The sequence below is a fragment of the Priapulus caudatus genome, unplaced genomic scaffold (genome assembly GCF_000485595.1).
Source record: "Priapulus caudatus unplaced genomic scaffold, Priapulus_caudatus-5.0.1 Scaffold217, whole genome shotgun sequence".
Lineage (NCBI taxonomy): Eukaryota > Metazoa > Priapulida > Priapulimorpha > Priapulimorphida > Priapulidae > Priapulus > Priapulus caudatus.
The window spans coordinates 100,561-127,793 of NW_014577278.1; the positions used below are offsets into that span (position 1 = coordinate 100,561).

Genomic DNA, 27,233 nt, shown 5'->3' on the forward strand with positions numbered 1-27,233 from the left:
GTGTGTGTGTGTGTGTGTGTGTGTGTGTGTGTGTGTGTGTGTGTGTGTGTGTGTGTGTGCTATATCGGAAGCTCATTGCTGTAACAGGTCAATGTTAAACTGTAATCACATTAAATTCAACTGTAGTATATACACACATATACATGTGTGTGTGTGTGTGTGTGTACCTGTGTGTGTGTGTGTGTGTGTGTGTGTGTGTGTGTGTGTGTGTTATATGGCATACATTTTTTCTGGCAAATAAATGTGTGTGTTGTGAGAGCCTGCTTCGTGAAAAAATTGATCAAATTATACTATTCATTAAACGATGGGAAATATGCGCACTGCCCCTGTAGCTGGCTGTCTGTCTGTCTGTCGTCGAGTTGATGGCGGTTATATCGTGTCGCATTCGAAAAATATGTAGGTTTATGATGAATATTCCGTGGAATCTCGGAGAAAACGGGAGAGAGGCGATAGATATGGGTGAAATAGGGGAAGAATGCGGGGCGAGGAGGGAGGGGGAGGGAGGGGAGGGCGGGCAGTAGGGGGAGGAAGGCAGGGAGGAGGAAGCGAGTGAGATAGAGAGAGAGAGGGGCGAGAGCAGGGAAAGACAAGTGTGAAAGAGAAAAGGGGAGAGGGGAGAGAGAAATTGATTTGTGGTAAACAATAAGAAGTAATTGTGACATAAGAAATAATACACACACGCATCACACGCAGTTACGGAATGGTGGCACTAAAAATAGACAGACCGACAACCGCGAAATGTCACAGTACCTGTAAACAAAGCAGGATTAAACAGAGAATTATGCAAAAATGTCAAAACCGATCAGAATCTTTAAACTTTTAATCTACATTTACAGCGTGCTCGGCAATTCGAATTAACTACAGACAGCAATGCTTAACACACACTAACGGACTGCCCGTCACACAGGCAAGATTATTACACAGACGCAGTACATGTTAAACACAACAATGGCATCGGTTAATCGCAACGAATATTACGTGACACAAACCCTAGGCGGATCTCACGGGTGCTAATTACAGTGATCATCTTAATTCACCAAAGCTGTCTGAAAAAGGACTGACCGTCCGTGAACGATATACGGCACAGGTAAAATATGCACTGGTTATTATTATTATTATTAATATTATTAATATTATTAGGTATGCAAGCGGTTATGTGTTATACGCAACATGTGCGTTCACCACCCGCGCATGCGCACACCTGTCCCAACAATTTACCGTGAATTACTGCAGTAAATGTGCCATGGTGAGCGTGTGAGTCTTGTGTCACTCAGTAACGTCTATGTGAATTTACAGAGAAAGAAAGGGTGTGTCTGTCTGTGTGTGGCGAGAGAACTTTCGACAGAGCGAGAGAGAGAGAGAGAGAGAGAGAGAGAGAGAGAGAGAGAGAGAGAGAAGAAAAAGAGGAAGAGGAAAAGTATGAGAAGAAATGACAAATTGTTGTGATATTACCCCGTATGTATGTATACCCTGCGCTGAGCGAGTTAGAGCTGATCGACTCCGTCTTCACCAGGCAGTGAAGTATTTTCAGGGTAATTTATTGTGAGGTGAGGTGTAAATGGAATAGAGGCAACTTTCCAACTCGTCTAACTGCCCTATTCTGGTGCTGATAATAACATGCGCGCACTCAAAAGATGCTGCGTGTGATTTCCACTCGTATTCTATAGATTGATAAAATAATCTCTAGCTACAGAAAGTGATCGATGAACTAACTATGTGTAGTGATTGACTCATGACTCCCATTCCAATGCATTGCTGCCACCTGGTGCTGCATTCCGAAAGCTACTCGGATATATAACGGTCAGTATGGCTCATAGGGTCTATGTCCCCCAGGGTACTATCGGAGGGTACCCTGGGTACGGTTCGATATATCGGAACGTACCCTGCATGGTAACTATCTGATATGGTTAGGGTTAGGGTTTAACTTAGGGTTAGGGTTAGGGTTAGGGAGTAGGCGTAGGCGACTCCCTAGACTCGTTGGTGGAGTAAGCGAGGTACGGTCCGGCATATTAGTTAGTACAAGGGTACGTTCCGGTATATCGAACCGTACCCAGGGTACACTCCGATAGTACCCTGGGGGACATAGACCCTCTCAGCGTCAGTATGCTGCTTCAGTGATTGCCAGTGTGGCTGTGCTCGTGTGGCACACACGTTGGAAAATAAACTGCTCTTGCTGGGAGGGTTGAAAGAAGTAAAGAGATGCGATCGAAGGGAGCGTTACCCAGATCTAGCCGAGGGCTGCTTTGCAGCTCTGCGTGCAAACGAGAGCGAACATTAGCTTGTATAAGTGAGCAGAAAGATAGAGACTAACTCCATGAATATCACACAGGAATTGTACCGTGTGGACATGGCCACGGGGACGTGTGATGTCAGTCTAAAAATGGCCGTTAGATTTTAATGTAATACGGTATATTTAGAAACGCTGTCTCACGCTGTTTGCTGATTCAGTTGACAGCTATACCTGGGCCCATTACCGGATAAGCTTTCGTGAGTGTTGTTATACCTGTAAACTTCTACCTACAGACGTGAAAACCACACATACCTAAAATAAATTACACATACAGACACACACAGCTAGATGTATTAGGTGTTATTAAAATCTACCACTCAGAAGCTACTGCTACAGATATATCCACTGAAAGTTATTAGTAAGATTCTTTTGAACGCCGCCGTGGGAGAGATTTTCTCGAAATTATTCGAACCAATAAAAAGTGTATGCAACGTGAAGAGAATGTGGGGTGAAAAACTCCTCTATCGTCGTACATCATTTTAATGTGCACAGAACGAATGCAAGTAGATTAGTAGAAAAGTAGTCAACATCGTGCAAGGCTAGTGAGTTTCTCTTATCTTCTTTATAACTCGGCCGGGTATTCAGTGAGGATTTAAGAAGACATATCAGGGGAGGCGGGACTCGGGAGTAGACGTGAAAGCAAAAATATAAAGGATGCGAAAAACATTAGTCTGCAGCTCTACGGACAGACACACATAAAACATGGAGCGATTTCGTTTACGGACTAATGACTAGGATTGTGTAACCAGCAGAATCGCAGTGAATTATGAATGTAGCTGATACTGATAGACATTATATTGTGATGACGAGAAGACGATGACGATAATGATGACGATAGCGACGACTACGATGACGTTTGTGACTGAGAGGACGATGATTATGACTATTATAAAGATAATAATGATAATAGCAATGCTAAGAATAATGGCAGTGCTGTGGTTAATGGCAGCGCTGAGGATAATGCGATGACTGATGAACGCTGTTTTACCGTCGAGAAAGTATGTGTGCTGATAAGGATTATATGGAAATGATAGTGACGATGATGGCGATGACGGTGATGATGATGATGATGAATGGGGACAATGCTGATCACAGTAGGGAACGCAGAGAGAAAAGCAGACTACAGCCATCGACGCAAATACATCGCATGAAACTAATCCTGATATCAATAATAAAGGAGCAGGTACAAAATCCCGAGCGAGCGGACGGCGGAGGAGGGGGGGGATTGAGGCTGAGAATGAAGCGGGGATGGGGGAGGAGCTTTGAAAGAGAAACTCTCTAGCCGAGCACATTGTTATTGGCAGCGATACACGCATTCACAGCGCCGCGTTCACACCTTCCTGACATGGTATCCCACGCTTGTATCCCATGTTCTTGTTCTAGTTCACCAAAAACTTGGAATGTCGTTCTGCGATACAAAACACAGGAAAAAATACGCTTAAAATCTATCTGGAAAACAGAAGCTGGGGGAAACGCGCGATCCCGCGCGAGGGGAAGATTATGTTTGTAACCTGCCTGAAAATGAAGGTAAATAGATCATAATATTATAAACAAAAATATTAGAACGCGGAGTCGCCCATTGTCGCATGTTCTCTTGTCTGTAAATATTCAATATGGCCCCCATGTGTCACTAATGTCCTGTAAATGCACTCTGCCTGCTGTCTGTATCGTGTGCGTGCATACCCACAGGCACTAGCAGCTAGCCACCCAAGTCAACAGCGCCGCACTAATACTAACTCCATCTCACACACCCCTTACTCACCTATCCACCCCCATCCCCACCCTGACTAGCATTTCTACAGCCTGCGACAAGGGTTGCGAAGAGATGTGACATTAACATGTACTTACGACTTAAATTTGAGCTTGCTACTGGCGGCAGTGAAAGAAATGGAAAAAAACATATATGTTAGTAATATAGAGTCATCTATGGTGACGTCACAGTGCGGAAAAAAGCGATTCCATACTGCCGAGTGCGTGTAGGAAGAAAATATGCCAAAAAAGTTATATATAGGATAAAACATCAGTGTCACAGTACACACAGTTCAAGCGGTAGTAATGGCTTTCTTGTATAAAATGTTAACCTATATCAAGATATCGCATCAGGTATAACATTCATTGTCAAAGGGATCAAATGCTCACGGACTGAATGTAGCAGTATGCCAGTATTATGTATACAGCACACAGCACGTGGACGAAGAAGCTTTATTAATATCATCGCCATCTAGCGGCAAGGTTAGCAAGCGCAATAAATCGATATAACAATACTCTTAGACAACACTCAGCCAGCGAGCAATTTCATTCCGAAAACAGGGCGTACAGTGTGGCATTTTAAGTGGAAATTCAATAAGATATATATATATATATATATATTAGATCATACTATTTCGCCTGCAAATAGAATTATTGCCTCTCAAATGTTTTTCTTTTTAAATCAATTTTCAGTCACGTATTAATTGCCTAATATTGATAAATAACGTACGGCAGGAACACGACCTTTGGATTATATTAATGAACGCATACAGACATGAACTGAAAATCAAAGGGCACAGAAATTCGCGTGGCAATAACGGATACGGGTTACACCAGAGATGTCACACGAGATATCACGATTACGTGAAATATCAAGGCCATACATGATATAAAAATCACGCAAGATATCAAGGGCACCTCAGATATCAAGGTCAGTGATATAGCAAGGGGAAATAAGATATCAAGATCACATGAGCTATCAAAATTCACACGAGATAGCAAGGTTACATAAAATATAAAGGTCACATGAGATAGCAAGCGTACATGAGATAGCAAGGGTACATGAGATATCAAGGTCACACGAGAGCTACAAGGTAGAAGATCGTGGAGTGGACCTACCCGACGTGAACTGGCGTGCGGTCCACGGTAATGTTGTCCGGTTCGAATTTTCCCTGATATTCGGGATACTCCCGCTCCTGTTTCTCTTCTCCCGGGGAAGGAATCCTGGTAAGCATATCCGAGTACTTGTCTATGTTGAACGTGTGAGCTGGAGGCTGATACACCTGATGAGCAAAAAACAAATAAATAAGTAGCTATATATATATATTATATACATATATATATCCTGCCCTCCACCCCCTCCTCTCCTCCTGTCCCCTTTCTTCTCCTCCCCTTCCCTCCATCTCCATATCCCTGCCCCGCCCCTGCCCCTCCCTCACCCCTGCTCATCCGCTACTCACCCTCTGGTTGTAGCGGTTGTACTCTGCCTCGCGTTGTTTCTCCAGGTCCATCTTGCTAGGTGGCGCCGCCTGTTGTGTGGCGCGCTGCTCCTTGGCAATGAGCGGCGACTCAGCGCCCGGCTGCTGCTTGGTGTCGTGGTCTGGCATGACGGAGTCGTCGCCTAGCGACTTCATCTCATCCGTCGTCAAGTAGCGGTACGAGGCGTCGCCGAGGAATGTGTCCTCACCTGCGTGCAGGTACGAAACCTTGTTAACAGGTGCGATAAAGGTAAGTGACGTTATTAACAGGCGTGGTAAAGGCAAGTGGTGTTGTTAACAGGTGCGTTTAATGCGAGATGTACAGATGGTGGTACGAGGCATCACCAGGGAAGGTGTCCTGACATTGCGCGCAGGTAAGAAACCTCGTTAACAGGTGTAATAAAGGTAAGCAGCATCGTTAACAGCTGTAATAAACGTAAGCAGCATCGTTAACAGCTGTGATAAAGGTAAGCAATACCATTAACAGGTGTGATAAAGGTAAGCAATGCCATTAACAGGTGTGATAAAAGTAAGTGATGTTGTTAACGGGTACATTTAACATGAGATGTACAGGTAGCAGTACGAGGCATCGCTGAAGAATGTGTCCTCACCTGTGCACAGGTAAGGAACTTTGTTAACAGTTGCGATAAAGATAAACGATGTCATTAACAGGTGTGGTAAAGGTGGGTTGTTGAGACTGATATCATTCACAAATAGGCAGCAGCTTCCATCATTCACAGGTGTGAGAAAGGTGTGGTGTACAGGCAGCAATGTTATTAAGAGCTGAGGTGAAGATAGGACACAGGCAGAATAAAAGCTATTAGTAAAATGGCAACTCTGATAGGGTTAGTGTAGTCTAACAGTGAATGTCATAATTCTTAGGAAAATTCTTGCCAGCCGAACGCATGCTCTCGCTTCTGTTTCTCGCAGGTCAATTAATTTTTTGTACCACTGCTTAACATTAACTGGTTAACTAAATTAAATGATGAACTAAACTGTATAATGAATTGTTGATGATTGTTGGTATATATATTAGTAATGCATTCGCTTGCGTTGCCAGCGAACCCCTGTTTCGCCAGAGTAATATTAGCACAGGCATAAAACATGGCCGCATTTGCTCGTTAACTTGCCCGCCAACTTTGTAACGACCTCTGGGCTCCCCCGCACGCGTATGGACACTACACCTGCCTTCCGTCGATATAGCTGCTTAGGTTAGCGTGCGCACGAAATTGGGAGTTAATAACCATTGGAGAATAAAAGTTACAGTAGATAGACAAAACACAGTCGAATCTCCAGGGGTAAAACGTCTCTCAGGAGGACCTGTAATGCGTTTGTTAAAGTCTAGACGGAAGCAAAGCGGATGCCAGACACACTCCATGCAGCAGCCTGTGACGGCCACCTACCATACATGGGCATGTCCAGTATCAATGTACCGTCCTCAATGTACGGTAGCAAGACGCTACGCGTCTGTGAGATGGGTCTTCCATACTTATCCAAGTACTCTATATCCTCTACAGCGTCATAGACGGCAAAAAGAAAGGAACGGTAAAAGAAAGGCGTACGAATAAAAGAAAACTGCAGAACACAAAGTGGAAGAAAAACGGGCTGCTAGAAATAATAGCTAGAAGCTGTGGTAACATTAAGAATTGAAATAAGCTTAGAAAATGAGATAATGGTCTGCTCTACCCAACGCAGGTTCCTACACATTGTGTCAAGTACTCTTCCTTTAATAACAGCAAGACGAAGAATACGGTGACGAAAAAGAAGAAAACAACAACAAAGATGTAAAGCATGAAAAAACTAAGAAGAAAAGGAAGAAGGCGATGAAGGAGAAGAAGGAGGAGAAGGAAGAGAAAGAGGAGGAGGAGAAGGAGAAAGTGGAGGGGAGGAGGAGAAAGAGGAGTGAAAAATGAGGATGCGGAGGTAGAGAGGAGTGAAAATTCACTTCCGAAATTGACAAACGGGAATAACAAAATTCGAGAGAGCTTGTGCGGTGTGCGGAAGGGGAAGCCTATGACCTCCTCTCTGCTTCGCGCTGCCGTACCTCCTTCGTCCTCGGTGTCTGACAGGAATGTCTCCTGCATGGTCTCTGGAGAGACCATCTGATATTTCTCTTCGGTGGTCGTCGTCGTAGTGGTGATGATCGTGGTCTCTGTTACAACCTTCAGCGTTTCTACCACTGAGATGTAGCCAAGACGTTGAGCTATCGATATCGCTGACTGTCCATTCTGTGAGCAGAGACAAACATGAGAGAAATAAGTAGATGTATCGTCATGCCTGTGAGACATAGAAAATCCATGCGCAGTCTTGCAAACGCATAGTCTTGTATCGTTTGCAATCCGTTCTCTCTAACATGTAATGGTGTGGATTGAGGCAGTTAAACTGGACTTTTTTACACAGTGTTATGTGGAAATTGCATTCATACATTATTTAAATTTTAATTAAGGGTCATTCATAAAACGCTGAAGGTTTTTTTTATTATAAAAGTGGCCATTCTATAGAGGTGGTTAAATGCATATATATATATATATATATATTATATATATATATATATAGCTGCCTCTTAGGAGAACAGAGGTGGTGTGTTTGTGTGTGTGTGTGGTGTGTGTGTGTGTGTGTGCTGTGTGCGTGTGCGCGTGCGCGTGTGCGTGTGCGTGGTGCGTGTGCGTGTGCGTGTGCGTGGGCGTGTGTGTGGTTGTGGTGTGTGTGTGGTGTGCGTGTGCGTGTGCGTGTTGTGTGTGTGTGTGTGTGTGTGTGTGTGTGTGTGTGTGTGTGTGTGTGTGTGTGTGTGTGTGTGTGTGTGTGTGTGTGGGTGTGTGTGTGTGTGTGTGTGTGTGTGTGTGTGTGTGTGCGCGTGCGTGCGTGCGTTCGTGCGTGTGTGCTGTGTATGATAGCTGACGATAACAGACTTGCTATTCAAGCATTATACGAGAACAGGATGGCAGTGAGAGGAAAACGAGAGACAAGTTGGAGTTTGTAGAGCAATACTGCTGTTAGCTACATCAATATCGATATAATCAGGAGTCTATCAATATATATTGATAGACTCCTGATTATAATATAACATGGTAGCAGGTGGCAGGTAATCACTGACACTTACAATATTGATGACAACTGTCACATAACTTGGGCCACGTTTCTCGTGAACCAACAGAGATTGCACGCAGCTTTCAACTTTCGTCAATTTTACATTGATCGTGAGAGCAAGTAAACACGAAGACCCTAAGCGACGAGGACGGCCATCTATTAATAACAGCCTTGTGCGAGCGTCACAGGAGATGTCTAGACTGCGTGCGAGGGGCGCACACACACACACACGCACGCACCCACACGATCGCGCACACATAGACACACGCGCACGCGCGAACACTCACACACGCAAAGCACACACGTAGACGCACGCAACCACACGCGCGCGCGCGCTCACACACAAGCATAGCACACACACGCACGCACGCACGCAGGCACACGCGCACGCACGCACGCACTCACGCGTGCACGCGCACACACACACGCACGCACGCACGCACACACGCACGCGCGCGCGTCTAGACACGGTATACGCAGCCACCTCAGGCTGAAAACACAAACGGCATCTGACAGACGAAAATCAATGCACTGTCTCGCGTCGGACGGTTAGATTTCATAATATCGAGAAAATTTCTAGCAGGTAAAATAAGGTTCGCGAGATTTGGCAAAAACATCATAAACGTAATCACGACCGTAATATGCCATAACCTTTGCGCAAGACTTAAAGTAAAAGTAAACGCAAAGAGTAAAAAGTCGAAAGTACAAACATGCAAAGGTCATGACATTTAAGATCCGCTGCAGTCATAATTATTTTACGATGTTTTCTGCCTCCTACATCCTAACGTTTAGAAAACAGCTCCCTGCTTTAATGTTACATTCGATCGAGCTAGGAACTCGTGACTTCCGCGAATCCCCACCCATTCCACTTCCCCTGCGTGCTTTTATTAAAAATTCCACCGATTCTATATTCATATCAGACAGCCATTATGTAATGCAACTATAACTACATACCGCATATAAACGGACATTTCTCCCTAACGTCATTAACTCGCCCGCGTATATGATAGCATATTTTTTTGGCCAGCAAATGGTACCCTGGTTGGTTCATGCAGTTAATGCACCACCGAAAATAGACTAGACCTAGACTCGCGCGAATAGAAATATATGTGTATTATTGAAACTACCCTATACATGTAGCAAACAAGTACGTACACATTTTCTCGTACGCAATTAGCACCCGACCGAACACCTTAAAGCTTAACATCTTAAGCGATAACCTAGATTTCCAACATGGCCACGCAGCCCCGTCTCATCTCCGATCCACGCCTCGCTACGTGACTAACATAATACACCATTGCGCCGAAAAACTTACATCTGTGAGTGCGTTAGGTGATGCCTTGTGTTGCAACAGTAGGTTGATGACAAGAGTGTGGCCTTGCTGGGCTGCCTGGTGGAGCGGGGTGTACCCCATCTGCAAGAGACAGAAAACGAGAGAAAACATGAAAACCCCCCTTGAGTCGTGAGAGTAATCCCTCGTGAAGCCAGTGCAGGTAATCTCACTAAAGTCAGGATTTCTCGCTTCGCATCTTATCCGCAACAGCAAACAGCTGCGACTCGTGACAAAAACATGGCGGATACGTCAATATGTCGGCGCCAGACGACGGTTGGCGAGATATGAGCGTGACTGCTAGCCAGACGGCCAAGGTGGCCCACGCAAATTACAAAGGTTTACGACGAAAGTTCGCCGACAAAAGAATTCTATTGCCGGCGCGTGTAACGACGGCTCGTGTGCACTCGCTCGCCCGTCTTCAATTATTTTGCCATGAAAGCTATTTCGTGAGTCGACTCATGCCCGCCTGCAAATTATACGAGTTGACTTACGGAAGTGTACCATTATTAATCTTCCGGAAAATTAATTAGAGAAATTGCGCGGTTAATAAAGTCTCCCACTCTCCCCCGTTTTCCACCCTTTTCTGTTGCTTTTCTCGTCCGACCTGCATCAATTGTTATTCCCAGTCTTCCCTCACTCACCCCCGTTATCGCATTCTTACCTTCTTCCTCCCTCCCTCCCTCCCTCCCTCCCTCCCTCCCTCAATCACTTCTTTCCTGCAAGCATCACCTCTTTTATTCCACCCTCACCTTCTATTACCCGCCCTCGCTTACTCTCATTCTCCCTCCCTTACATCCTTCCTCCCTTACACACCTATTTCTTGCCACCCTCGCCTCTTCCTTATCCTACTCATTTCCCCATCTCTTAATCACCTGCCCCTCCCACCCTCACCCCTTCACTCCCATTCACACATCCTTGACATCCTTCCGCCAACCCTCCAATTTCTCACTTCGCTTCTCCTCTTCTGCACCCGCTTCCCATCCTTCCTCCCTTCTCCCATACCCGCCTCCCACTCCCCCTCCCCTCTCCTGCACCGGCTCCCACCTAGTCCTCCCACCCCGACACCCACCTCCCACCCTCTTTCCGCACCATCCTCACAACCTCCTCCCCTCCCTCCCCCATATCGGCCTCCAACCCCCATGCCCTTCCCGCACCCACCTCCGTCTTCGAATCCACCGAGGCACCGTGTTGTAACAGAAACCGTATCATGTTGATCTGGCCGAAGTGCGAGGCAACGTGTAGTGGTGTGTAGCCGGCCTTCGTCTGCGGGTCGATCGCTGCACCGTGCTTCACCAGGATAGCCGCGACGGGAACTTTGTCCTCCTGAGCACACAGGTGCATCGGCGTCAGCCCGTTCTGCAAGCGGAAACAGAGAGTGTTACCCTGGCAACAGTTGCCGTGACGACAGGCACGCGAAAATCCTGCGCGCACAGGTGCTTTGGTGTGAGCCCGTTCTGCAAGCGGAATCAGAGGGCGTTACTGTGGCAACGGTTGCCGTGACTAATAATACTGATAAACTAAAACCACACACCCGCGCACAAACAAACAAACAAACAAACTACGAACAAACAATGTTGCACACTGTGAGCGGTATGTTCCGCGTGCGTGTCAGACATCATGAACAAATGCAAGCACAAACAAAAGCAAGGTCAACATGTTCCCGCGGCTGACAAAAAAAAAACCTCACGTCTCAGAAAACAAACGATTACAGCTCCCTTTACCCTCCCCCCTTAAAAAACATCACTGCCAACAAACAAACATGTCAACGTCACCGCTGACGACGTGACGCACCCACGCAGGACAAGCGATTGCTTGCTCGCGGGATGCAGTATACAAACACGTAAAATACAGCAAAAAACGTCGCTACTGACGTCACAGCACCCGAACGCAGGACACGCACACGCTCGCGTGTGTGATCCCCGCATAAAACAAGTTGCCCGCTCGCACGCGCGTGACCTCACTGACCTTTGCCTGACAGTTGACCTCTGCGCCGTTCTCAAGCAGCAGTGAAGCCATCTCGCTGTGTCCCTCCTGTGAGGTGAGGTGCAGTGGCGTGTAGCCAGCCTTCGACTCCGCGTTCGGCTTGCCTCCATACTCCAGCAGTGTTGTTGCGATGTCCATCTGATTCTTCTTGGCAGCGATGTGCAATGGCGTGTAACCGTTCTGTGGGGGAGAGGAATGAAAAGAGAGAAGTAAGGAGAGTGTCGAGAGGAGGCACACTCCACCACATCCCTACACACGCAATGTGAATTGGGGGGGGGGTACTCGTTCTTAGGGCAAAGGAAGAGAAAAGATAAGTTGGGAGAGTATTGAGGGAAGGCACACTCCACCACATCCCTACACACGCAATGTGAATTGGGGGGTACTCGTTCTTAGGGCAAAGGAAGAGAAAAGATAGGTTGGGAGAGTGTTGAGGGAAGGCACACTCCATCACATCCCTACGCACGAAATGTGAATTAGGGCTTAGGTCGGGTTGCGATTGAATGCGACGCGACGCGACGCACTGCAACTCACTGCGACTGCAGTGCTTAGGTCGACGGTGACGCGACTGACAGCGACTGCCTGCGCCCAGTCGCAGCCAGTCGCAGAAGGCGCTTAGGTCGAAGCGACGATCACCTATAGATCGCGCAACTAAATGAGTTTACATGATTTGTTGCTGTGTGCATGTTGTGTATATGACTGCATGTATGCACGGATTGTTTTATTTGCATGCATTGTTCATTATGCATACGAATCTCGTCGCTGCGATGGCAAGGCAGCTTATGTCAGGTAGTAGCCATGAAAAACAGTGCTTGCGACTGGTGGAACTAGTCGTGTCGCGTCACGAAAGTAGAACATGTGCAACTCGCTGTGACTGAAAATTTTCCAGTCGCTGAGCGTCGCTGACCCGTCGCTGGCAGTCTCACGGTTAGGTCAAACTTTCTCTGCGCCGCGATCGTCGCTGCGACTTGCAACCAGTTGCAGAAAATCAGTCGCAAGGCAATCGCGTCGCGTCGCAAGGCCGACCTAAGCCCGGCTTTCAGGCAGAGGAAGAGAAAGGATAGGTTGGAAGAGTTTTGAGGGAAGGCACACTGCCTACACACACACAATGTGCAGTGGGGTGTAGTCCTTCTACGGGAAGAGGAACAACGTAAAATAGGTAGGAGAGGAAAGACAGAGCTCAACGAAAAATATTCCCAGATACAATTGATATGCAGTGGGGTGTAACCGTTCCGCGGAATGAGTGTGATGAGAGTGAACAACAGAGAAGACTAAATTCAACAAAAACATCCCTACATACACACGGTTGGCAGTGGTATGTTGCCACTCTGCAGGGCGTGGAAGAGAAAGAGAGAAGTAACGAGAGGGGTACAGTGGGAAAGCATAGTCTGACACATTCTTACATACATGATGTGCAGCAGTGTGTAGACATTCCGCGGAGAGAAGAAGAGAAAAGGAAAAGGAAAGAGTGCATGTAGAAGCGAGGCACAGTCCAGCAAAAAACGGCCCCAAATACATGTTACAGCGACTGATTCTTCCATCTTATACTTATTAGCAGCAATGTACGGCTACGTGTAATGCGGTGACTCCCCTCACGTCCTCTCCTCCCATTTCCCTTCTCCACCTCCCCTCTCTCGCCTGCTCACCTTAGCAGCAGTGTGTGGGGAAGCCCCGCTCTCTAGCAGCAGTAGGGCGACGTTAATATGGTCGTAGTGGGCGGCTACGTGGAGGGGCGTGACTCCATTCATGCCCTCGGCATCGATCGGTGCGTCACGCTGGATTAGCAGCTTGGCAACCTTCATGTTGCCATACTTGGCCGCCAGGTGGAGTGGTGTGAAGCCCTTCTGCAATGAGAGAACGACCAAAGTCAGCGCCATCTTCCGTTGTGCGATCGATCCCCTGATTAACAATTAGGACGGCGTATGTATTCGCGCTGGACAAGTACGTTAGTTTCTTGCTTGGATGTTAAGAAGTCTACACTCTTGTACGTAATCATGTTAAGTACTCTCACACTTTACGTAAACATTTGCAAAGCATATAGAATAAAATATTATATATATATATATATAACAGGTTGAGAGATGTACTTTCACAATGTTTTTTACATTTCTATATTGCTCATATATATATATATATATATATATATATATCTTAGTCTGAACAGATATCTCTCAAGCTACCTTAGTGTGAAGAAATATCTCTTAACCTACCTTAGTGTGAAGAAATATCTCTTAACCTACCTTAGTGTGAAGAGCTACACCGCTTACCTTAGTGTGAAGAGCTACACCGCTTACCTTAGTGTGAAGAGCTACACAGTTTACCTTAGTGTAAAGAGCTACACTGCCTACCTTAGTGTGAAGAGCTACACTGCCTACCTTAGTGTGAAGAGCTATGTTCGCTCCCTGGTCCAGCAGGATGGAGGCAACCTCCTCCTGACCTTCCTTGGCTGCGATGTGCAGGGCCGTGTAGTTGTCGTTGGTGACCGCATCCACGGACGCGCCATGCTGCAGCAGCAGCATCACGATGTCCGAGTTGCCGAGCCGAGCCGCAACGTGAAGTGGCGTCTGGTTCTCCTGGAAGGCGACAGAAAGGTCACAGGGGTCAGCACGCGTGCAACCTTTTCGGCGGCGGCCATGACGGTGCGAATCTGCTGAGCAGCGGTTGCCAGCGTGTGACAAATGATCGACATTGTTTGCCATGTGTGACAATGAGTAGAGGTGACGAGCATGACAGCCCTCGGCAAAACAGGTCGATAGCTACCAGGATTAAAATGTTTGGCGATCGATTGAGCAATGTTTGACAAATATGACAATTACTGAGGTTGACAACGAGAGCACACATCTCTGCAACCAAACCAGCAGCTACCACGGTCAGAATGTCCATCATGTTCTGATGGTAAAATACAATGAGTGCTAACTAGAGGTCATGCCAATGAGATCAGTCTTCAGAGTGTGATATTGGACGCAAAGAATAGGAAGGAAGAATATCAGTAGGGTAGCTGCTGGGGAGAGGTAGACAGTGTCACTCACCCTAGCATGGGCATCGACGTTGGCCCCGTTGCGTAGCAGTATGCGGATGATATCGGTCTGGTTGGCTCGCGCAGCTAGGTGGAGCGCGGTCTCACCACGCATCGTCGGCGTGTCCGGCGAGCTGCCCTTTTGCAGCAGGTACAGCACTATGTTCATGCATCCCATGAACGATGCCACGTGCAGGGGCGTCAGACCGGACTGCAAGGCCACATAAAACAATTAACACATCACAAACACACATCAACAATAAACCTGCACTATTAGGTAAAACCCAAGTTGTCGTTGATAATGTCGTAAATTTCAACAAAGTCGATGCGAACGAATTCGGCAATTTATTTTGCTGATAAAGTGCCATTTTTTCAGAGAAATTTCCTGGTAAATATTTCACAAACTTTGAGTGAATTCAATACGAACTAATTCAGCCTTCGATTTTTCGATAAGCGCCACAGCTTTGGCGAAGAAGCTTTCTCACCACGTCACCCCCACTTTCCTTTCAGGCGATTCACTTCTAAATAACATTCTGAAATGCTACGGTTTCTGCGTAAAGCCTACGAAGGAACTCACAATGCTTTTACCATTATCCTAACCTCCGATCACGAGTACTAGTTAAAAAAATCGGCCTAGTTAATCCCCAGAACGAAAATCTCCCGACGGAAATTTTCCGGGATGGCTGTCGCCGACGCGACACTCTGCTCGCGCGTGGGAACAAGAGAGCGTCCGCTCACCTCGGTCTGCGCCTCGATTGACGCGCCGTATTTCAGCAGCAGTTCTACGACCTTGATGCGGTTCTTCTTGCAGGCAATGTGCAGCGGCGTGAAGCCATTCAGAGCGCGCGCGTTCACCTCGCACTTCCACTCCAGCAGCAGCTTGGCAACCTTGACGTGGCCGTAGTGCGCTGCGATGTGCAGCGCAGTTAGGAAGTCCTGCAGGAAGAGAGAGGTCAGCAGGGGGTAAGTGAAGGTCAGTAAGGGTCACTAGAAGTAAGGAAGCAGCAGCTTGGTGACTTTGACGTGACTGTAGTATGCTGCGATGTGCGCAGCGCGGTCAGGAAGTCCTGCAGATATGAGAGCAAGAGAGAAGTCAGTGAGGGTCACTAAGAGTCAGTCCGAGGGTCAGTGAGGGTCAGCAAAGCTTACTGGAACACTTGTCGGACGGTCATATGCCGCAATGTGCCGTGCCATCAAGATGTCCTGTCAGAAGAAAGAGAGAGAGCGAGAGAAAGAGGTCTGTGAGGGTCAGTGAAGGTCAGCAAAGGTCAGCGAGCAGCAGTTATCCAACAATAGTATGGTTGTAGTGAGCAGTAATGCACAGTGCTTTCATGAGGTCCTGCATGGGAGAGGAGTAAGGGAGCATCAGACTGGTGATCTTTGGACGACCTTAGCGTCGACCCAAGTGTGACACCGCAAGATGCAACTCAGAAAGTACTGACACAGGGATAGTGGGGAAATCATCTGTCACAGGCGGCCATAATGGCTGTCCGAGTAACGACCTTGCATAGATCCAGGTGATTGTGATCTGTCGATCGGAGGTCACACACGGGGAAGGTGGCCAGGCTCAACAAAACGTCTTCCTGTTTCGATTGCGCGCACGCCATTACCGGCGATTTCCTACACCTTCGACCACCCGAGCCATCGTTAAAAAAACATCCATCACAATTATAGGCTCATAGATCGACGTACGGCACGTCGACTCATGGGGGAATTAGGGAATTAAGCTTCGACAAAAAAGTGGCAAGCATTATTACAGAGTAGTATTATCGCAGGTTAATACTGTTATTAATGTAGTGGTAATAGTAGTACGGTTATTAATACAGGGATTACGCTGCACATGGCTAAATTTTATCTCAACCATAACACTGACAGAAAGTGTCATGAAATATTTTGTTGAGGCACCCCCGAAAAATTGACTGACATTCATGGTAATAAACAGCAATGGCTGCTCTATACCTGGATTGCTACCATGCCAATCACATAAATAGTAGGCCTACATGGATATCTCGCTCATTGTTTTACTGTAAAATTATTGCTAAAAGCAAGCTGCTTCTAAAATCCTTCTTTGGAGGAAACATTCACACTGGTGCTTTAGCCATAGTGCTCGAAACCTAATTAAATCAGGGGTGTATAATTTCAAGGGTGTGTAAAAAGAGGTAAATAATCATAAATGAGAATTTTCCGATAAAAGAACGATGAGAGATAAATAATCTCAAATGAGATAATTAATTCTAGATCACTCACCCCTTCTATTATTACCACGTTTACATCATTTACTTCTCGTTTCATCTGATAATTCTCATTTAAGATCATTTGTACCCTGGATGACAGCCACAGCAACACTCGATATCTCCCTGCTATATAAGACCACTCAGGGTTCGATGTGCGTTCGGGGTTAGGGGAGGGCAGCACGCGCATGATACGTACCACGGTTCGGTCGTCGACGGGCGCGCGGTGTGCCAGCAGCACACGGGCCGCCTCCACGTGGTCGCCCTGGGCTGCCATGTGCAGCGGTGTCAGCCCATTCTTCGTCTGCGCGGAGATTGGCGCTCCATGCTCCACTATGACGTCGACCACCTGGTAATGGCCGCTGCGTGCCGCGCAGTGTAGTGGCGTCAGGCCATCCTGTACAGAACACATACACCATTAGTGGTGATGCGTGCGTGTGCACTCAAACATGGTGTCCAACAACGTGCCTAGCGTCAACTCAGACATATAGCGTCCACCGCCACTGTTTAAATTATCCACTCAAACATGGCAGATCCATTATTGCATAACATTGAATCAAACGTAATGTCCATAATCGTTTATAGTATCTATTGAAATGCGAGTGCATCATGCCGTTTATAACATAACTCAAACACAGTTCGTGTATAACATCGACTCAAACATGGCGGGCATCACTGCCAACCAGAGGGTCGTTTTGCACGAGTCGTTGCATCTCTGATTGCCCAGTAGACATTTTATATGTGCACCGTGGGACATTTTATAAAATATTAACTCTAAAATGGCATCCATCATTGTCAAACCGGGGGTCGATTTGTACCACTCATAGCAGCTGGTTTATACGTGCCAGCCAACACCACTTTACATGATATTGATTCTTCAATACTGTTGTTCACTATTATGGGCCATTTATCAATTCAGTTCCCAACCGTCTTTGCAGAATTTCAACTGACCCATTACTTACTAGCATGCAGCCACCTACCATTTGATACTTTGGATCCATTGTATAGTAATTAAGGTAGATGAACGTCATATTTTGCTGTTGCTAAATTTTAACTTTAGCTTTATATCTGCTTTTCCCTTTCTCTCAATCTAAAGCCATATCGCCCACCACCATGCCACATTCAACATCTACCCATCAGAAGGCAACTGTGATGAGGCAGCATCTTGAGGCAGGGATCAGCACGGGAGACAGCATCATGAGGCAGGGATCAACATGGTGACACAGTAACATGAGGCAGGGATCAACATGGTGAAACAGCATTGTGAGACAGGCATGCTTACCCGGGTTGTGCTGTCGATGGCAGCCCCACGGCCCAGTAGCAGCGTGACCATGTTAACGCGGCCCCACTTCGCCGACACGTGAAGCGGTGTAATGCCATGCTGAAACACAGAGAAACCCTTACAGTTGGCTGGCATAACAGCATATAATATACATATACTACGTGACTGTAGTAACTGTTACATGTCAGCAGATAAATGTTTGCAGGACATAGCAGTCTGTAGCTGTGGATTATGACTCTTTTAATAAAACTTTAGAAGATTATTACAAAGCGCCTGTTATTTTTTATGACAGACCATTAGTTAATGCTGGCATTGCGGCTACTCATCCTTAACCTCATTCTGGTTCCGCCCTCGCCTTAGCTTCTGCACCAACCCACAAGCATCACTGCCCGCCACCCCATCAATACCTATATTTCACCCCTCCTCACCCCCACCCACTCCCTGCCCTCACCCTTGTTCCCACTGCCTACTCCCACCCCGTCATGCTGCTGCCCCTGTCCCTCGATCTGACTCCCTACCCCCACCCCGTCCTGCCCTTGGCCCATCCCTTGGCCTCCCACGCACCCCACCTTGGCCCCAGTCCTACCCCCCCCTAGCTCCACCCCAACCCCACCCTGGATCTAATTGCCTACCCCACCTAGCTCCCACTCCCTACCCCACACTAGTCCCATCCCAACCCCCACCCTGATCCCCACCCCAAACCTCACCCTGACCCCCTACCCTCACCTGGCTCCCACTCCCTACCCACGCCTACCCCTACCCTCACCCTGGCTCCCACTTCTTTACCCCCCCCCCCATCCTGCCCCTGCCCCGTCCTCCATCGATCGCACTCCCTACCCCACCCCGTCCTGCCCCTTCCCGTCCCTCAATCTGCGACTGCCCTACCCCACCCCATCCTGCCCCTTCCCCGTCCCTCAATCTGACTCCCTACCCCCCCCCCATCCTGCCCTGCCCCCGTCCCTCAATCTAACTCCCTACCCCCACACTAGCTCCCACCCCACCCCCACCCTGACTCCCTAGCCAACCCCATGCCTGCCCCTCTCCCTGTCCCTGCGATCTGACTCCCTACCCCCAATGAGCTCCCACCCCAGCCCCCACCCTGACTCCTTACCCCACCCCATCCTGCCCTTCCCCGTCCTCGATCTGACTCCCTACCACCCACCCCATCCCTGCACCTGCCCGCCCTTCTCAATCGACTCACCTACCCCACCCCATGCCTTGCCCGTCTCATCTACCCCCCCTGCCCGTCCCTCAACGCTGACCCCTACCCCCACCATCCTGCCCCTTCCCCGTCCCTCGACCTGACTCCCTACCCCCACACTAGCTCCCACCCCAGCCCCCACCCTGACTCCCTACCCCAACCCGATCGTGCCTGTGCCCCTGTCCGGCCCTCGCGTACCCGTGCGCAGTAGTTGATGTTGGCGCCGCGAGATATCAGCAGCGTGGCGACGTTCGTGTTGCCGTAGTGAGCGGCGATGTGCAGCGGCGTGAAGCCCGACTTCGACGTCACGTCCGGCTCATGTTCGCTCTGCAGGAGCAGCGCCGCCGCCTTGCAGTCGTCCTTCTTCGCGGCGATGTGCAGCGCGGGCAGACGCACCTTGCCCCGCGTGTCGTTCTCGAGCAGCACGGTGACGACCTTTTCGTGACCCTGCTGCAGCGCGACGGCGAGCGGAGTGAATCCGTCCTGCGGCGCGCGAGTGCAAGCAAAACAAGAGAACGTTAGTGGCACGTTGAGAAAAGGTGTGGTGGTAGAGGGAAGCCATGTTGTCGTGCACGCAAAACAAGAGAACATGTCGGTGACGCATTGACGAAACATGTGGTCGCAGTAGAAATATTTTGTCAATGGCGTGAAATCGTACTATAAAGTCGCACAAACCAGAGAACATCTGCGACTGCGTTGTAAGAAAGAGATAGGAGATGCACGCGTGGGTGCATGCGTGCGCGCGCGTGTAGTCATGAATTTCCATGCGAGAAGGCATCAGTTATTTGTTTTACCGAAATTAGATCGCTTTGCAAAGTCGCACTGACTATAGATGCGAGATAGAACGTGGGTGTTATATAAAACATGACATGAATGGTAATATATAACAGACTGTGTACTTTAGATGGACTGCCTCAAAAGCACAGCTCATTCAACTGTAACCTCCTTGGAAAAGCATCTCTGCTTACACACACGCGCAGGCAGGCACGCATGCACGCACAGCAAACAAATATATATATATATATATATATGTGTGTGTTTGTATAAACGGACATAAATACGTATTTATGTATAATGTATAGACATGTCGTAGGCACATATCATCAAAGACGTGCACACCAGCACTTGCGCGCACACACAGATATCCTTCATACACACAATATCTTATATCTATATCAATATCTCTATTATGGGGAAATTATTCATGAATGAAATGTTCAATCTCAGACTGTGCACGAAATGAGCGGTACAGCCACCGCCGCCATATTGTTATTGTCTGCTATTGGGACGAGGTAGAAATATATATTATATGCTTGTCACAAGATGGAAGCTGGGATTTCAAGGGGGGGGCCATATTACCCGAGGGGCCATTTTGCACCACTCTCCCCTATATCAATATCTCTATTATGTACTCTTGATCTATATATATATGCTATGCACACAACAACCTGCCTCCACATGACGTCTTCATGCCACCATCTCCAGTATTTCTGCTTATAGGATGTTGCTTGCCTACATCTTATTAAGTACTGTCGGTGACTCAGAACCCCCGCCATTAACGTAGCACTACAACACCGCGGAGTGTAATTAAAATATAGGGAGTGGTCGTGTGCGCACATTGCTCGTCACTGTAGCTGTGCCCGAACACTGTGACATTATGAAGGAAGAGGCACACACGGACACACACACACACACACACACACACACACACTCACACAAACACATGTACGCACGCACGCAAGACAGAGAAACACAAGCATGCACACACGCACGAACACGGAAACACACATACACGCGTGCACGCACGTACACGCGGACGCACACGTATACACGTATACGCGTGCGCACACGTATACGCACGCACACGCACGCACGAAAGAACGAACGCACTCACAGACACAGAGATTCACACACGCACGCGCACACACACACGCACGCACGCACGCACGCACGCACGCAATCACCTCGGTAGCGATGCTCTGGTTGGCTTTTGCGGCTAGCAGTACTTTTACCACTTTGTCGTGATTCTCCTGTGCTGCCATGTATAGCGGGGTGAATCCATTCTGCGAATAGAACAGAGAAACTAGGATAAAATCCGGCAAAAAAAACGATCGGGAAAATTCCGAACGCGGCTCAGAAATGAACAAATGCCATTACGGCGTCGTTGCAAGGCCTGCCTGCTATAAAACATCGGCGAAAAATTGCGGTTGCTCCTTCAACTGAGAATGAGTAAAAAGCTGCCACCGCTTGCATCGATCCGTCTGCTACTCCTGCTGATGCTAATGTTGCTGCTGTTGTTGTAGCTGTTGATACGGTGGTTGCTGTTCATACTGTGGTTGCTGTTGCTGTTGCTGCTGTTGCTGTTGCTGCTGCTGCTGCTGCTGCTGCTGCTGCTGCTGCTGCTGCTGCCGTTACTGCAACTCATGTTGGTGCTACTGTTGTTGTTGTTGTTGCTGCTGCTGGGGTAGCTCCAAGAAACGGTCTTGCGAGGGTTAGAAGAGTATAGACAATCAGTCGCACAGCCTCGTCGGGCTACTGCTGCGGCTGCTGCTGCTCGTGGTGCTGCTACTGCTGCCACTCGTACTGCTACTACAATTGCTACTGCTAAAGCTTCGCATTCTGCTCAGTCACGTAAAGGGAGAGTGAGGGATTGAGAATGAGAGCCAGAGATTGAGAGAGGAGGAGGAAAGATAATAAGATAGCGGAGGAGGCCGGAGAGATTGCGCACCTGCAGGGGAGATGGACACACACACGCGCACACACACAACACACACATACCCACACACACACACACCCACACACACGCACGCACGCACGCACGCACGCACGCACGCACGCGCGCACACGCGCGCACACACACACACACGCACGCACGCACGCACGCACGCACGCGCGCGCGGACACGCACACACATACTGAGTGAGAGGGGGAGGGGAGAAAGAACGAGAACGGAAGAGAAGGACAGAGAGAGATGAAATAGACACAGACAGAGAGAGAGAGAGGCCGAGAACGAGGAACTGCATCTAACGGTACTACGGCTCACTGCATATTTTCTCAGCGGGCTATTTCTCATTTCCTATTGATTTCATCGTTGCTCTACACACTGGATCGCATTCGCTCTCGCCAGGAGGCATGCATCACCACATGCACGCTGCTTCTCCAATCGCCCAGGAATTTTCCGATGACAAATGACAGCCATCACCGAAGCCAGAAGCTAGTCACGTAATAACCGCGTGTGTACGTACTCGTACCACGCACAATCACCATGCGTCGCCAGGCACACGCGAGCCCACTACGTGTTTACCAGCATCGCTATTACACCCGGAAAATTTAGTATATAGCTGATAAAGACGGATGGGTGTCGGTAGGTGGCAGCAGCAGCGCTGGGTGTTGTATGCAGTGAACTTGCGGCTTTCAGAGAGTCGCCACGGTCTGCAGGAGGATTTGTTCCTATATATGATCCGAGAGAAACATGATTGTATACTGCAACCGCCGTTGTTGTTGTTGTTGTTGTTGTTGTTATTGTTGTTGTTATTGTTGTTGTTGTTGTTGGTGGTGGTGGTGTTGGTGGTGTTTGTGTTTGTGTTGACGTTTGCGTTGGTGTGGTGGCAGTGGCGGTGGTGGTGATGGTGTTGGTGGTGGCGGTTGTGGTTGTGGTGCTGTTGGTGATAGCGGTGGTAGCGGTGGCGGTGGCGGTGTTGACGTTGCTGCTGCTATTGCTTCTGCTGCTAATAATGCCATTTCTCTCTCTTTCTCCCTCTAGCCCTCTCTTCCCCCATTTATCTCCTCGTCCCAACCCCGTCCTCATTCTTCCCTTCTCTCCTCTCCACTGCTTCTGCTGCTGTTTCAGAGGTGCGACCACGTGAGGTTGTGAATACGGCCGTTAGAGCGACTAAGCTTCGGAACTCTGCAGGGCGTAGCATTGCACAGATCCCTGTAGCGCGTCGCTAGTGAAACCCAAAAGCCTGCCAAGATCCCGGCTTTACCCGCACGCAAACGCCTCTCCGCTACACCGCCGCATTGCTTCGTGAGAATCTAATTTTAGTCGACAAGTGCACGTCGGTTCGCTCATGGTTGTGTTTGCTATGTTGCTGCTGCTAGCGGGGAAGAAGGAGGGATAGAAGGGGAGAGAAGAGATAAAGAGAGAGGGGAGTAAGAGATGGTGAGAGAAAGAGGGAAGAGAATTAGAGGGAAGACGGAGAGAGCACAATAGAGAGAAACAGCGAGAGAGGGAGAGAAAGAAAGAGAGAGAGAGAAAGAGAGAGAGAAAGAGAGAAAGATAGAGGGGAGTAAGAGGAAGATGTGGAGAGGAAGAGGGAAGAGAATTAGGGGGGATGGGGAGAGAGCACAATAGAGAGAAACAGCGAGAGAGAGAGAGAGCGAGAGAGAAAGAGAGAGAAAGAGAGAGAAAGAGAGAGAGAGAGAGAGAGAAAGAGAGAGAGAAAGAGAAAGAGAGAGAGAGAGAGAGAGAGAGGGAGAGAAAGATAGAGGGATAGTGAGAAGTAAGGGGATGATAGGAGATGGACGGCACACGAAGGAGAGAGGCAAGGCAAGCGTGAGAGCGAGTGAGAGTAGTTGTGTCTTACCGATGATTGCTGATTAACTGAGGCCCCATTCTGAATCAGGATTTTGACGATCTCTTCTTGACCCGCCAGTGACGCGATGTGCAGCGCAGTATTGCCCTTCTGCAAAGCGAAACACCAACACACACGCGCTGTTAGTATGTAAAACACTCGCATAGACACGCACGCAAACACACACACACGCGCGCATCTTGCTGTACCAATGTAGAGCGGGATGCCTCCCCGTAAATAAAACTACCAGGAGATGGTTAGGGGAAGAAAATTGCAGCTGTGTGCAATAAGGGGAACCAGAAGACGCTAAAGCATTTCCTGTAGTTTGCCCGGCATACAAACACCTAAGGAAGCATCATGTGGACAGGCTCCAAGAAGTGGGAGTCACGCCTGCACAGCTGAGGAAAGGCAGGTGATCGCTCATCATCTTGGGGCTAAATAAACATAGATGTTATGGGGATTGGGTAGATCAGATTAAACGTTACTTAGAATCAGCCTGGAAGCTCCGGAACAAAATCTCCTCGGTAAAGTGAAATTAACCGGTGGAAACTATCAAAATAAAAGGGAAACACGCGATCTAAAGGTCCCGTTCACAAACACACACACACACACACACAGCACACACACACACACCACCACACAAGCACACACACACACACCCGGCACACACACACGACACACATACGTCAAGATGGGTGCAGCGTAGCTCACGTCGTCAGTAATAAGGGTGAAGGTTTCACACCGTGACTAACGAAGGTATATCCAGTCATATACAGTATACCGCGGCGCGCGACCGACATACACACAGCTCACATACATGCACGCACGCAAACGCACACGAAAACAAACCTCACACGTATGTCCTAGCAGTACACGCTGGTTAGAAATCTCCCTCAATAGTTGGCCTGTACACTCTTGCCAGGGACAGTGGCAGAAAATAGGTCGGCAGGAGGTATCAGAAGACTGTTTATCCTATGTATCTAACCCCCATCCCCATCCAAAACTAACGTATTGTTGCTATACTTCCAACCTTCCATTACCACCAGCCCTACCCCGCTATTGTTTCTATACCTTAACCTTTTCTCTAACACACTACGCCCATTATTGTCCCTATACCCCATCCTGCCTCTCTATACCCCTACCCCCACCGTTGTTCTTACAACAGCTGTGGCAATTCGTTAGCTCTCTCTTCGAACACAATTTGCGACTAGCGGTAATTCCGTATTTATTGCCGATATGTCGCACGGACTGTAACCGATGGCTTCCCGAACTAACTCAAAAATGGACGCGGATGGGTAGCGCGCGAGCGATGCTTTGCAGGCGGGCGTTTTCTGTCATCACTAGAGCAGCAAGGAAGCAGGCGGCTTCTGATCACGTGGTAGGGATGCTGGGAAAATCTAACGACCTTCTGCACGCTAAAACACACCTCTACACCACTGATCTAGATATAAACCGTTTATATGTGATCATTATAGATATTTCTATATATATATATATTTATTTATATTTTTGATATTTACAGATCGGTTTATAGTTATAGTAATAGATCATATGATAAGTGCTCGGCACATATTCGCAAACTGCATGCAGCGCCCCCTTCCTAGCGCCCCAACTCAGGATACCACTGCCACAAGGCTGGTATTATTTTTCAGTGGCGAGCTCTGCGGGTTAATCCAGCGAATAGCAATCCAATAGCCGCGTATGATTTGAAAGTAGTAAATGGGCACACAATCCGCGCACTATTTTGTATCACTATTTTACCAAATTTTCCATAAAATAATGGTCGGATTTTTAATATCTTTGCAACTTTTATTAGTACAAATATTATTACATAGGATACGAGTAACGTGGCTGCTGTAAAACCTGTAGTAAAAAAGCGTTACAAATTGTAACGGAAATCTACTTGTGGAAACATCTCCCGTGTAAAATACAACTCGGCACGGATGTGCAGTAACGGTGCAGCCGAACTTATCGCGAAGTAACACCGACCACACGTCAGCTTTTAAATGTTCACCGGCCCGTTATCGCAAACATCATAAATAATTATGACTATCATCAGTCTAAAATATCACAACCTTTGCACATGCCACTTGTACAAACCAACACACGCACAATGTGCAAAACCTATGACATTTTCGACGTATGATCGTCACAGCTAGTAGCATTAATGATGTTTGTACAACGCGCCCCGTGTTCTCCGAAACACAATCGTGCGAGTTAGGGTGTCTTTCAAATCGCGCGATGTGAGCGTGTCGCATGCGGCTCCATAGAACTCGTCGTTGCATGTGATCCCTATCATGCAAGCTCTCGATTGCATTCCCATCCGTGACTGACTGTCAGCTCAGTAGGTCTACAGCCGATATACCCTGCATACACACATCCCTGCTGACCATATCAGCGAGCTTTTAGCACAGAAAGTAATACAAGGTATGGGTGGTGAAAGAATATATAAGAGGCGATAGAAGGTAATAAAAAAATACATTGTATAAGGTGATGAAAGGTAATGAGGGACTAAAAGGTAGAAAAAGGTGATAGAAGGCAATAGAACGTAATAGCAGATGATACAATGTATAAAAAGGGAATAAATGTAGGGAATTCGATACAAGGTATATCAGTGATACAATGTCTAGCAATGATAAAATGAGATCGAAGTGAGTGTACAGCCAGAAGGAATGTATGGTGGTAGAATATTTAAGGATGCAGAAAGATATAGAAGTAGGAGACGGTGAATTTAATGTGTCAAGCATAGTCATAGCAGCGCGATAGTAGGTAGCGAAGTTAAAGACGTGGTAGAAGCCGTCTAGCCTTAATCGAATGTTCCAGAAGATCTTGCGCGCTAACCACGCAGTGACGTCAATGAAACATAAGACAAAAAAGCTAGAATTTAATACCAACTGATAGACATAGCGGAGGGAGATTTTATATAAGCCAATAACGGCACTATATAATATATATCATATATATATATATATAAAATATAATATATATATTATATATATATATATATATATA

The 27,233-nt window shown here is 47.7% G+C and overlaps 1 protein-coding gene across 1 annotated transcript in view; it reads right to left on the reverse strand.

Moving 5' to 3' along the window:
• LOC106807469 (ankyrin-2-like) overlaps window positions 1-27,233 on the reverse strand; it is a 136,454-nt gene that overhangs the window by 71,945 nt on the left and 37,276 nt on the right. The window contains exons 4-19 of the mRNA XM_014809802.1: window positions 24,234-24,332; window positions 21,612-21,710; window positions 19,846-20,130; window positions 18,447-18,545; window positions 17,364-17,561; window positions 15,672-15,869; window positions 14,947-15,144; window positions 14,293-14,490; window positions 13,564-13,761; window positions 11,903-12,100; window positions 11,096-11,293; window positions 9,920-10,018; window positions 7,562-7,745; window positions 6,921-7,028; window positions 5,500-5,726; window positions 5,159-5,322 (exon numbers count right to left, since the gene is read on the reverse strand). Coding sequence (XP_014665288.1) covers window positions 5,159-5,322; window positions 5,500-5,726; window positions 6,921-7,028; window positions 7,562-7,745; window positions 9,920-10,018; window positions 11,096-11,293; window positions 11,903-12,100; window positions 13,564-13,761; window positions 14,293-14,490; window positions 14,947-15,144; window positions 15,672-15,869; window positions 17,364-17,561; window positions 18,447-18,545; window positions 19,846-20,130; window positions 21,612-21,710; window positions 24,234-24,332 — 2,750 coding nt within the window. The remainder of the gene's footprint in view (window positions 1-5,158; window positions 5,323-5,499; window positions 5,727-6,920; window positions 7,029-7,561; window positions 7,746-9,919; window positions 10,019-11,095; window positions 11,294-11,902; window positions 12,101-13,563; window positions 13,762-14,292; window positions 14,491-14,946; window positions 15,145-15,671; window positions 15,870-17,363; window positions 17,562-18,446; window positions 18,546-19,845; window positions 20,131-21,611; window positions 21,711-24,233; window positions 24,333-27,233) is intronic.